The 16224-nt window shown below is 34.1% G+C and overlaps 1 protein-coding gene across 2 annotated transcripts; it reads left to right on the top strand.

Moving 5' to 3' along the window:
• The first annotated feature begins 1209 nt into the window (after positions 1-1209).
• LOC104593883 (leucine-rich repeat receptor protein kinase HPCA1-like) lies at positions 1210-12747 on the top strand. 2 transcript variants are annotated; one of them, XM_010253946.3, is made up of 19 exons: positions 1210-1456; positions 1692-1812; positions 1925-1996; positions 2121-2198; positions 2303-2374; positions 6945-7106; positions 7209-7283; positions 7966-8037; positions 8136-8207; positions 8316-8384; positions 8917-8991; positions 9071-9142; positions 9266-9397; positions 9583-10070; positions 10189-10350; positions 10450-10583; positions 11331-11550; positions 11674-11909; positions 12077-12747. In XM_010253946.3, exons 1-19 carry the CDS (start codon positions 1354-1356, stop codon positions 12539-12541), a joined length of 2880 nt encoding a protein of 959 aa, XP_010252248.1. In that variant the 5' UTR covers positions 1210-1353; the 3' UTR covers positions 12542-12747. The 2 variants fall into 2 exon arrangements, with proteins under 2 accessions (XP_010252248.1, XP_010252249.1); XM_010253947.3 differs by lacking the exon at positions 9266-9397.
• Positions 12748-16224: the final 3477 nt, after the last annotated feature.

The raw sequence follows: 16224 nt of genomic DNA, 5'->3' as shown, positions 1-16224 counted from the left end.
AGATTAGACCTGGTCCATCCATTTGTAATGGACTCACATTGGACTGGATCGGATTGAACCAAATCCAGTTCAATTGACATCCCTACTTTCTGGTCCGGGTTAAATGACAGTTTTTGTGAATTGAATGGACCAAATCGTTTAGTTAACCAAAAAAATCATGATCTTACGGAGCATTCCAGTTTTTGTCCGATCGTATTATTTATAGATAGATAGATAGATAATTAAGAGCAATATTATAGGTTATTCGAAAATTTATTGCAATCCCATATTGGCATTCATCGCAATCTTCATCTACATCCAGCATTTCCTTTAATTAGATAGATAGTACGCCTATCTGGAAGAAATTTTATTTTATATGAAGAGACAAAACACGCAATATAGATGGAGTGTTGCTCTCAATTATTTGAGGTCCATGATGTAAGTCTTTAATTATCTCACCTACACCATTAAATTTCAACTTTTTAGCATTTCTATATGGGTTTTGTTCAGGAAAAAACCATCCTTTTCCAACCTTGCTACATGATATAATTGCATGCAAGGTGCCAATCAGCTGGTTGATAAGTCTTTTGCTATCGTAATGGAGACTTGGAATCGAATTCCGCCTGCACGAAAGTTCATGAATAGGCTACCCTTGTATATCCTTTACAAGATATATATTGAAAAAATATGGCATAATTGCATAAACATGTGGGACATATTCCCATCTGTCATTCATCAGAGCTTCTAAACATTTTCCATAAATAATAATACATAAGTAGAGGAGATGTTGTGAGGACTAGATCCAGTCCCAATCAGAACTATCCAAATGCTATAGGTTGAAGGTAAGAGACCGGATCTTCTCCTCACACATGGCTCCTCATACCGACCTCACACGCAAATCCTACCATGCATTGGGAACATCTCCCATACTTATTATTCACGAGACCTAATCAAACGGAGTGAAAAAGGAAAAAGAAAAAGAAAAAAAAAATCTGACAATGTGACAGTGAAATTAAAATGTCTTAAAAGAGATTGAGAATGGGTGCATGTATTTGAACATGCATGAATTCTCTTGAGGAGGGGAGTTAATTATAAGTAGGACTGCATTAATAAATGACAGAAAGAACCGAATCAGGTCATAGAGATGTTATGAGATTGTCAACCAACTTCAACTCTTCTACTTGCAGATATTTTTCTTGGTTCAAATCAAAATTGCTAAACAAGACTTCAGAGTTGACTCCTCGTGGCCAATTATCTCCAGGGCCGCTTAATTAATATATACCAACTTCAACTCTTCTAAATGAATGTTCTGTTACAGAGAAATTTTGTCACCGGAGAGTTGCATCACAACTTGTCGTCCATCAGTCGTCACCAATGGATGAAATAAGGATCAAATTCAAAGCCTGTCTGCTGCTGGTTGTGCTCATTCAAATTTCGTCTGCAGCTGCACAGCAGGCACCAACAGACCCTAACGATGGTATGTGTTAATTTTCCTGATCGATTTCATTATGAATGGACTATGATATAGATTAGCTAGCCATCTGGCAAAATCAGAACAGATGGAAATCTGTAGTTCGATCAAAACAGTCATAGTTTCATCACCCTCTGACCTATTTTTATTGGGCAAATTTGATGAGCATCAAAACATTCAATTCATTATATATATTTCTTCAGAGTTGAGAATGGATCACAGCTTTTCTGCATTCATGCAGCTGCTGCTCTAAATTCATTCAAGTTAATGTGGAAAAACAGACCTCCCAATTGGGAAAATTCAGACCCTTGCGTTGGTGGTTGGGTAGGAGTTACTTGCAACAACTCACAGGTGATATCCATGTAAGTTTTTAGTAGCTAGAGTTGTTTTATATATAGAGTTTAATAACTAGTTTCTTATGTTTCCTACTTCTATCATTCTTCTCACTTACGACCAATTTCATCAATATTTTAGAAAATTGTCAAGCATGGGACTCGAGGGTCAATTGTCTGGAGACATCGGTGCTCTAACTGAGTTACAGACATTGTAAGACTTTCTTAATTAATCTCCCTCTTATATCAACTTTCAGACATATTCTGAAATAAGAAACATCTCTCTCTCTCTATAAATCACTTTAATTTTCTGATTAGTACGTAGTTGATTCATGTAGGGATCTGTCTTACAACCGGGGTTTGAATGGTCCCCTGCCGGCCGAAGCAATTGGGAGCTTGAAAAAGCTTTCAAACCTGTAAGGAAATCCTGATGATTTGCAAAGCGATATATAGCTTCTGTTGACCAACTGGTTTTATTGGAATCGTTCAACTTAATTTACTTTCCTTTTCTATATATCAGGATCCTGGTTGGGTGTAGTTTCTCTGGACGAATACCAAGCACAATCGGAGATCTGGAAGAGCTAGTCTTTTTGTAAGAGCTTGGAGTTTGGAATAGATTCTTCTGTTATAATTAATGATGGTTAACTAACATTTTCACTCGTAAAGTTTCATTCATTTATGATGCCAACAATGACAAAGTCTTCTTAGAAGATAAGAGACGAGGACAGTTGGGTTCATTAATTATTGGGAAACTTTACGATTAGTACCCTGTACTTTGGGTTTATTGCCACTTTGGCCATCTAAATTTAAAATGTGAAAATTCCGATACCAAATTTTCAAAATGTGTCAATTCAGAATTTATTGTTAAACATTTCGTTTACTAGCCGTTAAGTGGCATTTGAAAAGACACAAATGTCCTTTGAGTGTCATCTAATTCTATTTATCAAACATCCAAGCATTGATAAAAGATGAATAGTCTCAAATTATTGCCTCTTCTATTCAAGAAAGTTGAGGTCATGTCTGTCTAGGTGGATATTCAAGAAGAGTCAAGGATTTGGGACTATTTATCTTTTATCAATGTTTGGATGGTTGATAAAGAGAATTAGATGACACTCGAAGGACATTTGTGTCTTTTCAAATGCCACTTAATGGCTGGTAAACAGACTGTTAAAGGCAAGTATTGAATTGGTACATTTTGAAAGTTCGGGTACTGAATTGTCTCATTTTAAAGTTTGGGGACCAAAGTGACAATAAGCCCAAAGTACAAGGTACTAATCAGAAATTTTCTCTGATTATATTTATGGTCCAATTAATATTGCACTGCACATTAATTACACATCCTACTATTACCCTTTACCTTTCTCTTTTAATTTGCAAGCTAACTTTTCTAAAAGGTTCGGTTAAAAATGCTTGTCCAAAGACTCTAAACTCATAATTTTTAGTTTATTACTTTATCTTTCCAATATTGACTAAGTAGATATATTTTTTGGGAGAATAACGATTCAGCCTGGGGTCAGAATTTTTAGGCCCAAAGTACAGTTGAGGTAGGTGCCATCTCGAAATTGATGCCAATTCATGGGCGAACATTGATGTATAGAGTGGGGATTTGACATTTTGAATGTTTATAGGTCTGCAATGGAATTCAGAAATCTACATTGGGTCTGTCCGTACTTTTCCATTTTTTTCTTTAACCGAAAAAAACTATGTACGACAAAGATCTATTGTTAGCCAAAAAAAAAAAAAAAAGACAAAGATCTATTATATAGGTTCTTTTTTTTCAACTCAATTAGTTATTCCATATAATTTGTTAAACTATTATCTTCACCCCATCTAAGTTGTTCTTTTCTATCAACTATTGTATTCAAATAAAATGGTTACTTTAATATTTGTTCTACCAAAAACTGAAATTTAGAGAAAATTGTCAACAAATTAGATGGGGAATGAAACAATCAGAAAGTATATATGGGACTAATAAACCCATAAAATCAAGCTCTCATTGTAAAATCTTTGAAATGGGTTCATCTTGAAAATTATATGATTAGGCCAAATAGTTATTAATAAAAGATTGACATCAGCAGACAGTAGATTTTGCTTGGGCCTGACCAATTCAGTACTTCTTATTGATCAGTGAAAGACGTAAAACTCATTGATAATTACATTAGGCAACAATATTAAAAAGTAGTACACATTATTAAAAATACCATAAATAAGAGACATGTATATATACATGAATTACCCTATCATGAAAACTTAACATTCACATTATATTTTCTAAACATTTATTTTATAGAATTATGAAAACTACAGTTTAGGATTCGATACATTTTGTCATTTTATGGCTTATTTAAAACTATTTAATTTAGGGATATTATCTAAAAGTCAACATGACTTTTGCGCACTTCTCTTAAACTTACCATGACTTTTCAAACTTCCAAAGAGACCCTTGTCAATGAGTTTTATTGTTCAAAACTCACATTCAGTTAAGATTTCCGTTAGATTATCCTTGGAGATCATTAATATATAGATGTTGTTCACGTAAACATTTGAATATTTTATATGACCAAACTACCATTGAATGGTTAGTCAAGCTTATTAAATATTTTTGTGGCAAAATTACCCCTGATTGTTGAGAGCCTAGTATGGGTCTGGGCTTGGGTTAGGGGTAATTTTGTCCTAAAAATATTTAATAAGCTTGACTGACCACTGTGGTCATGTAAAATACTCAAATGCTTACATGGACAACACCTATTAATGATCATTAATGGTGATCTAAGAGAAATCTTAACCGACGGTGAGTTTTGGACAATCAAACTCATTTGCATAAGGCTCTCAAGAGGTTCGACAAGTGATGTGATTTTAAGAGAAACTGGTTGGCCTAGTCCTTTTTTAGTTTTTTTTTTTTTTTTTTTTTGCGTGTACTTGGTTTCCTCCTTTTCTTAATAAAATTTTTATTTACTACCAAAAAGCACAAGATCCAGCATAATAATGATGGTGGTGCGGGTACTGGTAGTAGTATACTATTTAAAATTTTATTATTTGATGAAAATAATTTTAATTAATTTAATGAAAAACATATTATATAAACTAGACATTTTTCCTTGATAACATCAACAACAATAACAGTAATAACAAAACCCTAAAACTTAAAACTCTAATAAAAATTACATCAAACATTTAGGAAAAAACTATGCATATTAAACAATTAATGTTTTTAGCTCATTGTTGACTCGAACAGTTTAATCATTCAAATCATGGTTTTGAAAATCAGACCGAACTAGATGATTGGACTGTTTGACCCAGGAACTAGTCATTACCCTAGGTCCAGTTTTGGATCCAAAAACTGTTTGATCGGGGTTCAGACTAGATGATCGGACCATTTAACCTTGAGAAACAATTCTCAAAGCGGTTTTGGTTCTAGCCTGGTTTTCAAAACCATGATTCAAACTCTATTTTTGGTTTCAATATTTCTAAAAACCCACTATTTTGCCAAAAAAAAAACAACATTGACTTGGTAAAATACCTATCAGCTTGGACGGTTGAACTATTGTCCTAGGGGATGTTTGGAACCATGGTCGTTTTTCAAAAAAACGGTGTCATGTCGGGTCCACAAAGGTGTTTCAACAAATGCCCATGTAACTCATTGTTTGGTTCAGTCGATTATAAAAAATCCGGGCATGCCTCGAAAATCGGGGCCCCACCGATGCATGAAACACCAAATTTGGTGCTTACCAATCAGTGAACTATTTCTCCCAATGGTTGATTGATTTGTATCCTATGTGGTGCTTACCTGTCAGCACGTACATGAAAAACGGTGATGAAAATCACCTTACCAAACAGCATAGTATTGCTCACTGCCTACTAGGCAGAAGCGTTTTTTTTTTTTTTTTTTTTTGTGAAAAGCAGGTCTTGGAAGCATGTGCATTTTTTCTTAATAATCGATCTCAAAAAACGCTCACACTTCCAAACACCATGTTAGTCACTAGGTCACAGATTACAAATTACAATGGATTGAAAACTTCCAAAGGATATAACTTTGCGCTCTTTGATATTAAGATTATAATTGTTTTTGAATTATCAGTTAATAGATATTAGAGAAATATAAAATCACGGATCCAAGCTACTTCCTTCAAATTATGTTAAATTTTAGGAGCTATTTATTATTAATTCTGAATCCAACTATGGTGCATTTCAAAATTTTTACAGCATGTTACATCAAAATTTCAACCAATTATATTAAAAATATTAAATGGTCTATTAACTCTTCATTGGTTTACATTTCCCAAGGTGTATATATCATTAAAGATTTTAACAACATTAAAATGTCATTGTGATGTGTCACTTTATCAATATTTCATTCCCCTTTGAGTTATGTTACGTTGCAACAATATCCATAGAATGAAGAATCGACCATCGATTTTGCCATCAATTATCACTTCCAAGAAGGCATGTGTTAACTTAATATAAGCCAGATCTAGAAATGCTAGTAAATAAGGAATAAAACTTGATAAAATGTAAAGAATAAATTGCTAAAACCTCCCTTAAAGTTTCAGGTTGTTGCTGATCAAACCTCCCCTGAAGCTTGGTAATTGCAATCATCTCTTCTAAACTTTTTAACATAATTGCAAGTAGATCCATTTTTTTAATCCTCTAAAAGGAGGCATGAATATGTCCAAAATACCCATACAGTTACTTTTGAGTTTTGACCACAATATTTATTTTCCAAATTTTTTCTCGTATGAATGATTAGCCCAAATTTATTTTCCAAATTTTTTTCTTTTGTTGTTTATAAAGTTTTATTGTTTTCACTGTATAAACCAATCTCAATAGTAATTGCATAGGTATTTTGGGTATTTTCATACCTTTTCTTAGAAAATTATAACAGAGGGGGCCTATTTGCAAGTATATCAAAAAGTTCAAGGGAGGTGATTGCAATTACCAAACTTTAGAGGAGATTTCAGCAACGATTAAAAACTTCAAGGGAGGTTTCAGCAATTTACCCAAATTTAAATAACTTTCTTGTGATGTCAAATAAATGCTAATAAGAATTGGGTATCATTAAAGTATCAAAATATGTCAATTTTCTAAACCATAAAACTTCAAATTCTATATATTTAGCTGACTATTATTTTGACAAAATGCTTTATTATTATTATTATCTGCAGATCTCTAAATTCTAACAGCTTCACTGGTGAAATACCTCCTTCCATTGGTAAATTATCTAAACTTTATTGGCTGGACATAGCTGACAACAAACTTAGTGGAACGATTCCAGTCTCCAGTAGCAGCACGCCTGGCCTAGATATGCTACTTCATGCCAAACACTTGTATGGCCTAGAAGCTATTCAAAACAAATTATTTAATTTGTTTTTATTTAAGAGTTTTCCTAGACGAAAATCATATGGAACTTTTTTTTTTTCTATTTTCAGTCATTTCGGAAAGAATCAGCTATCCGGCACCATCCCTCCTCAACTTTTCAGCTCAAATATGTCTCTCATACATTTGTAAGCCTTCAAGCAATCTCTCTCTTTCTCTCTTATAGATATGAATAAGGGTATAAATAATGGACCGGTTTTGGATTGGACCCAGTCCAGTCCAAAATCAATTTCGACAGATTGGACGGACCAACAAGACATATTAGATTGGACTAATCCAGTCCAAAATATTTATTAGATTGGATTGGACTTGGTCCGTCTATAACAAATTTATATTGGGTTGGATTGGATTAAGCTAATATCTAGTCCATTGATATAAGATAAGAATATATGTGTCAATGAACCGGGTTTGGATTGAAACCAATCTAAATCAAAATGAATTTGAAGAGATTGGACGGTCCAGACATTGAATTCGACCGGTCCAAATTGATCAAAAACACTCATTGGATTGGATTGGACATAGTCTATTTATAATGGACTCACATTAGACTGGATCGGATTGGACCAAATTCAGTCCAATTGACACCCCTAGATATGGGTTTGAATATAGAATAGTGATAGAGGAAATTACATATAAAACTAAAAAGGAAGAAGGAGCTAGAGCATGGAATTCTGGGAGGTAATTAATCTAGGATAGATACTAGTAAGTAAACATACACTAATATCTATCAATTACAACTTCCATGAAATAACCACAACTTTTCAAAATATATACTTCTTTCACATGCTAATAATCTAATGTGTTTGACAGGCTTTTTGATAATAATCGACTCAGTGGAAGCATCCCTTCAACACTTGGACTCCTGGAGAAGTTGGAGGTTTTGTGAGTTGTTATCTGGCTACCAAAAACTTAATTCATGCTGATATTTTTACTTCTAGTACTGAATGTTCTGTGTACTTACTTGTACAATTTTGTGATAGGCGCCTTGATAGGAATTTGTTAAGCGGATCTGTTCCTTCTGACCTCAACAACCTTAAAAACATCGGTGACCTGTGAGCAAATTAAAATTACCTTCTTTATTAACTAGTTTTTTTTTTTTTTAAACATCTTTTGCAATTTGTTGCTTACATGAGATCTGATATTTGGCTTTCTATTTTCAGGCATTTGTCCAATAATCTACTCAAGGGTCCAATGCCTAACCTAACTGGCGTGGACTCAATTACTTATTTGTAAGTAGAAACTTATGTTAAACCCATTACAATAAGGGGGTGGTCTTTTTTTGGATTTTGAGAGGGGGGAAGTTGGTCAATGGGATTTTGGCTCCCATTGATCAAGAATCCCATGTTTTTTTTTTTCAAATTTATGTGGGGACCAGGGAATGTTTATTTTCCTAGGTATCACTTACCCCGATAAATGATACCCATCTCCTAGGTGGGTAAATAATTTTCCCACATAGGGGGAAAGTTATCAGCACTTGAATGAGACAAGAATGGCCCTTTTAATAATGGACTTTTATGGCTAAAATGGTCATTGCCTTGTTTATCTAGAAAATAAAAGAACATAGGTATACACTTACCCAGGTAAGTGTTTCCTAGGAAAAACTTACATAGATAATTGCATTTACCGGGGTAAGTAACTTACCGAAAAACAAATGGGGCCCAAGTATTTAAACATGGATAGGCAAAGCAAATGGTTTTCATTTATGAATTTTGCTAGCTGTTATGTTGGTGTTCACTGATCCAAAATAATCTGTACCTGTAGGGACTTGAGCAATAATAGTTTCACTACATCAGATATTCCTCAGTGGATTTTAACATTACAAAGCTTGACAACACTGTATTCCTCTCTCTCTCTCTCTCTCTCTCTCTCTCTCTCTCAGAAGAGTTTTCCATCTATAACTAACTTTGTACTGCAGAGTGATGGAGAATACCCAACTGGAAGGACCCTTGCCCCAAGCCCTATTTGGCATTCCTCAGCTACAGACATTGTAAGTATTAGCTGAATCTGAAGTATAAGGTTGTGAGATCATCAAAAGCAAAAGAGCTACAGCAGACACTCATAATATAGATTCTTAGAGGCTGATGATTAAGAAAGTTGATATTGGCCGCAGGAACATGAAGAATAATCATATCAATGGGACCTTAGAACTTAATAGCTATAGTGGGCATCTTCGACTCATTGATTTGGAAATAAATTTCATTGAAAATATTAAGGGAGACAACGGATATCATAATCAGTTAATGTAAGCTCTACATTCATTGGTTCTTTATGGCTTTATCAACTCCAAGGGAGAGATCAATTTAGCTTCTTTTTTCCTTATGATCAGTTGCTCCTTTTTACAGGAATTAGTCCATCTCTCATTACAGATAACAGCTCTCATAACAGCTTCTTTTTTTTAATTCCTTTGTTGTTATTGCTTCGTTGCAGATTAAAGGATAATCCCATCTGTCATGAATCAGTATATGACCAACCCCCAGCACCATACTGCACCCCACAAAGATACACATCTTCATACTCTACAAAAGCAGAAAACTGTACTGCTGTTTCATGTCTCTCAGATCAGAAGTTGAGCCCCACCTGTAAATGCTCATACCCATACAAGGGCATCCTATATTTCAGATCTCCATCCTTCTCTGACTTGTTTAACACATCCTATTATGGCTCTCTGGAAAACAAACTTAAGGAAACATTTCAAAATTGTGCCCTTCCAGTTGACTCAGTTTCTCTGAGTAGCCCTAGAAAGGACTCAGATAACTACCTCGACTTGGATCTGGAAGTCTTTCCTTATGGAGCTGAACGTTTCAATCAATCAGGTGTTCTAAATATTGGATTTGTCCTGAGCAATCAAACCTTTAAGCCCCCACAGATTTTTGGGCCATTCTTTTTTATGGGTTCACCTTATGAATTCTTTCTAGGTAATCAAAAGCTTCCCTTAGTGAGTACTAATAACAGTGGAATTGAATCTAGTGCACTCTTTTCATTTTGTTTTTCATCACTCATTCTAAAGGATTCCTTTTGTGTATTTCTCATTAGAATCATCCTCCAGTTCCAAGAATTCAGTGAGCCTTGGAGTTGTAATTGGGGCAGCAGTTGGAGGACTTGTTCTCCTACTGGCACTACTGTTTGCAGGATATCTTGCCTTTTATCAAAAGAAAAGAGCTGATAGAGTAATTGAACAAAACAATAAGTCATTCTGTAAGGCCATGATTTAACCTGCTATGATCTTGTTCCTACATTTATTTACTCTTTTTGGAGAATATTGTGATGATTGTTGTAATGTCACACCTAATGCAGCTTCTTGGGACCACAATAGTAGTGGCAACATTCCTCAGCTTAAAGGAGCAAGATGGTTCTCATTTGAGGAACTCAATAAATGCACAAACAATTTCTCTGAGGCAAATGCCATTGGATCAGGGGGTTATGGCAAGGTAATGGTTCTAGATGTTGGGAAAAAAACAAACTTATTATTAGCCATCTCTATCTTAATTTCTTCACCCAAAGAAGGCATATTAAGAGGAAGGAGAAACTTTGGTTGGGTAAAGGACAAAACGAGAAGCCATCTGTTGTGGCCATGCTTGTTTTAATATATACTAATAGATGCGGAGACCAAAAGTTATGGTGCCTTAAAATGTCTTAGGCCATTTTAAAGTTTGGCTCACTTTCCCTTCTAACCCAATTTCTTTTGGTTCACCCACTCTAGAGAGTCCTTAGAAACCCTTTTACATCAGTTTACTCCACTCAGAAAACTCAACACTAACTTTGGCTCCATTGGAGAATGATACATGTACAAGTCAACAACATTAAAGGTTGAAAAGAACAGTAATATCACAAAGAAGAAAAGCTACATAAGCATTATCATTAATTTTCTTAAAAATACTAAAGTCATCCAAACTTATACTTCAATTTTTTCTAAGTCTCAGTCCGGTTTCAGGTAATTTAGAAGGACCAACTTTCCCATATTCTTTTTCAGATAAATGTGGGGTCCATGGTAATGGTATTCTATTTTCTTTTTTGGAAAAAAAGAAAACAGAGGAAAAAGGAAGAAAGAAGTAAAAGATTTAACAAAAACCTAAATAATAAATAAACAATAAAAGATTTAAAACCTCAAACAGCAGCATTCTCTTCTTGGAGTATATGAATAGCTCAATTACTATATGATGACTATATGTTCACAGGTTTACAGAGGAATACTTTCCAGTGGCCAGTTAGTTGCAATTAAAAGGGCTCAACAGGGATCCATGCAGGGTGGTGTTGAATTCAAAACTGAGATCGAGCTACTATCTCGCGTTCATCACAGGAACCTTGTCGGTCTTGTAGGATTTTGTTTTCAACAACGTGAACAAATGTTGGTCTATGAATATATTCCAAATGGCACCCTCAAGGAAAGCCTTTCAGGTATCCAAACAATAATGGGTGTGATTAATATATTTTTAAGTTATTTTCACATGCTTTCCCTAATTGATTGCTAAAGCCCATCTTCAGAATTGGACCCTGTTTGTTGACACAAAATTTATACAGGAAAATCAGGTGTTCGGTTGGACTGGGCAAGGAGACTCAGAGTAGCCTTGGGTTCAGCCAGAGGGCTAGCTTATCTGCATGAACATGCCAACCCTTCCATAATTCACAGGGATATTAAATCAACCAACATTCTCCTGGATGATCGATTAAATGCAAAGGTTGCTGATTTTGGTCTATCCAAGCTCATGGGTGACACAGAAAAAGACCATATCACCACTCAAGTCAAGGGGACAATGGTTAGTGGTTGAATCAACAGAACCTCTCTTCTTCATATAAAAGATCTCTCCCTATGGTTGTGACCAAAAAGGGAGTAAAACTAAGAAAGCATTTTGTCAGAAAAGGTTCAAATCAATGTTTATTCTTCGGTTTCTTAATTACAGTCATGAATCTTATTTCTGTGCAGGGATATTTGGACCCAGAATATTATATGTCTCAGATGTTGACAGAGAAGAGTGATGTCTACAGTTTTGGGGTGCTGTTGTTAGAGCTGATAACTGCAAAAAAACCATTAGAGCGGGGGAAGCATATTGTGAGAGAGGTAAGAATAAGTATTGATAAAACAAAGGATCTATATGGCCTTCATCAGCTTCTTGACCCAGCCATTGGGTTAGGGACCAGCCTCAAAGGATTTGAGAAATATGTTGATCTGGCAATGAGTTGCACTGAAGAAACAGGAGCTGATCGCCCAATAATGAGTGAAGTAGTGAAAGAGATTGAGAACATCATGCAGTTCGCTGGTCTAAATCCAAATGCTGATTCTGCATCCACATCAGGAAGCCATAGTGGAGGGCATTCCAAACATCCTTACAACAACGAGTCATTTGATTTTAGTGGCACATGCCCACCTCACAAGGTGGAGCCACAATGAGTGAAAAGTATTTTTTTCAAACTCTGGTCATTGTGAGCATTTGTTCTCTCTCAACTCTGGCAGTTAATTTGGGGGTGAGGGACTGGGTTTATTATTGGATTTGGAGCTTTGCAAGTCATGATGCTTTTGCTTTCCTCTTTGATCAAATTAATATTCAAAACTCTTATTGTTATTGTTATGAAAAACTCAAGAAAATCCGGTTCAAATGGCACTCAAAATGAAAATAAAATAGAGATAAAGAGAAGTAAGCACAAAAAACACACAGATTTACATGGTTCGGCTTATAGCCTATGCCCATGGACGAATGAGAAGCAGAAATCCACTATGTAGTCAGCAATGGAGAATAAATACAGAGTTGTGTACTCACAATCTCACTCACAGAGACAGAATAAACCCTAAACCCCAAAATACACCAATGTCTCACACACTCTCACAAGACAAAAAGTATAGAAGAGAGAACCCCCGAAAAATATATAACTCTTTGTGATTGATTCAGACCTATAAGTTGAAAATGGATCGAGTCCATACCGCCACGGGGGCTTACGCTTCCGCCACAAACCACTATGAAATTTTGTCTTCAGGTTTTTCTCAAATTATTTTAAGACAAATTTATAAAAGGGATCGCCACAAAGAATTCAAAGCACAAATATAACAGTTATGTTTAAGCTTGGCTAGCTACAATTTGAACGGGCCCAAAGGATGTTTAGACCTCAGTACCCACCACCAGAAAAGCCTCACTGGTGAATTATTTCTTCTTTTACAAACTCATCCACCATTTGATATATAAGTCTTTTTTTAACTACTTAATTTATTTCTAATAACCAACCAAATGTATGTTAGAATCGACAGATATATATGGTTGAGACCCCCAGCCCATACCTTTTGTTTATCCTGGATTCCTGATCATCCTCTCGACATCCAACGGGTAAAAATCAAATTACAGAGGGCCCAGATCATGTGGGACAATATCATACATGCAGAGCACAACACACCATCCTTCAGTGTGGACTAGATCATAATGAAGGCATGTTAGGATCCATCCACCAAAAGACAAAGACCCATTTTGACTTTTAAAACCAACAATCTTCTTAGATCATTGTCGACACAATTTAGTATATTGGATTAATATAAAATATGGAAATAAATTATAAAATAAATTTATAATAAGGAAAATATAAGGGAATTAATTCTCTTTGATTTTGCTTAATGGCATGAGCAATCTCTTATTAATAGTTGAATTCATTGAAAACAAGGGCCGTTGGCATATTTCTCAAAGTTTTGATATAGATTTTCTTGATTTTGGTGTTTGCATAGTTGTTTTACATGTGTTGACCCTAGGCTTCGTGCTTGATCTGTTGTGAAGAGTGCATCTCTAAGAAGATTCTATCTTAATGGCCTGATTTCTTTTGGAAGCTTGAATTCAAGTGTGAAGTAAAAAATTAAGAAGTTTTTTTCTTCTTTTTCTCTCTTTAAATTGAAGTAGAGTTGGAATTTGCAAGAGTTTGTGATTGATTGCAATTCTTAAATATCGGTGCGAGTAAATGGGAGCATCTCAATGTGTATGTGTGATTGTGAAAGAGACCCTCTTTCTTCCTATTTTAAAATGGGAGATAAAGGCAATTTTTAACAGACACGAAAAAGGTAGAAGTTTAGTGGCACCATTGTAAATAATTACATGTTTAGTTAGTGGTGTTCATTATACGGTTCAAACCGCAAAACCGAACCGAACCAAATCAAATTTGCAGTTTGCTTTGGTTTATACCTATAAACATTTTGATTCGGTTTGAGAATTTTCTAAATTATGGTTTACGGTTTCGGTTTGGTTTATTGAATTTTATAAGCCGAACCAAACCATAAATAGTAAATCAAAATTCTATATATAATATCTAAATGGAATACATAAAATTATAAATATATAATGAACTCTTTATTTTTAATAAAATAATAAATAAAATTTTAAGTTCTAATTTTTAGGGGAGCTATTTAGGCTCTCTAATTGGATTAAGCCCAAAAGAATCATAGAATAGTTCAAAGTCCCCAAACTGTATTAGAAACCACAACAAACCGTAATAAAACGGTTTGGTTTGGTTTGATTTCCATACCAAAACGGTTTGGTTCTGTTTAGTTTAAAATTTTCTCAAACCGTAATTTACCAGTTTGGTCTAAGATCTTCTCCAAACTACACCAAATCTGACCATGAACACCCTCTATATTTACTATGAAATATGAAAGAAGAAAAGGAGAAAGGACAAGTTATGATTGTTGTTTAGTTTTATTCAATTGCATCATTATAATTAATTAAATTTGTAATGATAATAGTTAAAAGCATGAAAATAAAAAAAAATTATAAGATATTATAAGATTTTATTTAGATTATATAAAAAAATCAATTTGATAAATTTTCAATAATCCGGCATGGACAACCTTTTGTTTTTACTAATAATTAAGCACATGCATTGCACGTAAGAAATTTTTCTTCATATTAATTATTTGAATTTTAGTTATATCATATTTAAGATAGAAATTGAAAATTAACAAAAGTAATAATACGATTAAAAATGAACTTAAATGCTTGTAGCAAATAATAATAATTATTATTATTATTATTAAATTTTGTATTACATTTTTACCATAAATAAAAATAACTTTTATTTTATAAATTATTTTATTTAATATGATGAATATATAACACCAGAAATGTTCTCAAATGTTTTCAACAAAATTTTGTACATTTTCATTTTTAGTGTTCTATCATTTTTTAAATATTCATTATTCAACTACGACATCATGGGTTTCTTAGAAAAGTTGGATCATTGACCCACCATCTAGATAAGAAAATAGCTTTACTTTTGGATTAGTTTTAAATTAAGGAAAAATATAGTCGGAGCCAGTTGTACATTTAAAATTAGGCTACAAGCTAATCCATAAACCAACAAGACTCTAACAACTGGCTCTACATTTCAAATTATAAAAACCTTCACCATGTCACCAGAGGCTTATGTGGTTGTTGCTAACATAGAACTCTTAATCCATATTAGACACAACAAAAAGCTTATACTAAAATTGCCCTTTAATGTTGGGTGATTGGAAAAATAAAAAAAGGGTTTTTAGTCTTTCTCTCTCTCTCTCTCCCTCTCTCTCTCTCTCTCAATCATCTTTATTTGCTCAATGACTGTGTGATTTGAAAATAAATAAAAATAGTTTTTGGTCAGTATTTACGTTTTCTATATCAATTTCTCTCATTTTCTCTCTCTACCTATCGTTCTTCCTCAATTTCTCTCATTATCTTTTTCAATTAATCTCTCTTTCTTCCTTAATTTCTATCATTCTCTCTCAATTTCTCTCCCGCTCCCTCTTTTATTCTTTTTTTATTTTCTTACACACTTATATGGTATTAATCATATTGTATAAAAGAACACGAGACCAACTTGGTATGATTCAAAAATCATTACACCAATTTAAGGGAGAACGATAGAGAAAGAAAGAGAGAGAGGTTTTGATTTGGCTACAGACCAAAGTTAAAAGAGTGTGAAAAACAAAGGGAGAAGGAGATTGAGAGATGATTATGAGAGTAAGAGAGAAGGGAGGGAGATTTAGATACAGATGGAGTGGGAGAGATACTAAAAACATATTTTTAGTATAGGCTTTTTGTTGTGTCCAACACGGAGTAAGAGTCCCATGTT

This window comes from Nelumbo nucifera, chromosome 5 (assembly GCF_055504915.1).
Source record: "Nelumbo nucifera cultivar China Antique chromosome 5, China Antique-T2T, whole genome shotgun sequence".
Lineage (NCBI taxonomy): Eukaryota > Viridiplantae > Streptophyta > Magnoliopsida > Proteales > Nelumbonaceae > Nelumbo > Nelumbo nucifera.
The sequence above is the reverse complement of the archived record's forward strand: the minus strand, read 5'-3'. Positions and strand labels throughout refer to the sequence as shown.

Coding starts and splice junctions, on each gene's coding strand:
- LOC104593883 (XM_010253946.3), top strand. CDS start 1,354: ATGGATGAAATAAGGATCAAATTCAAAGCCTGTCTGCTGCTGGTTGTG. Junction 1,457..1,691: donor ACCAACAGACCCTAACGATG/GTATGTGTTAAT, acceptor GCATTCATGCAG/CTGCTGCTCTAAATTCATTC. Junction 10,351..10,449: donor ACAAAACAATAAGTCATTCT/GTAAGGCCATGA, acceptor CACCTAATGCAG/CTTCTTGGGACCACAATAGT.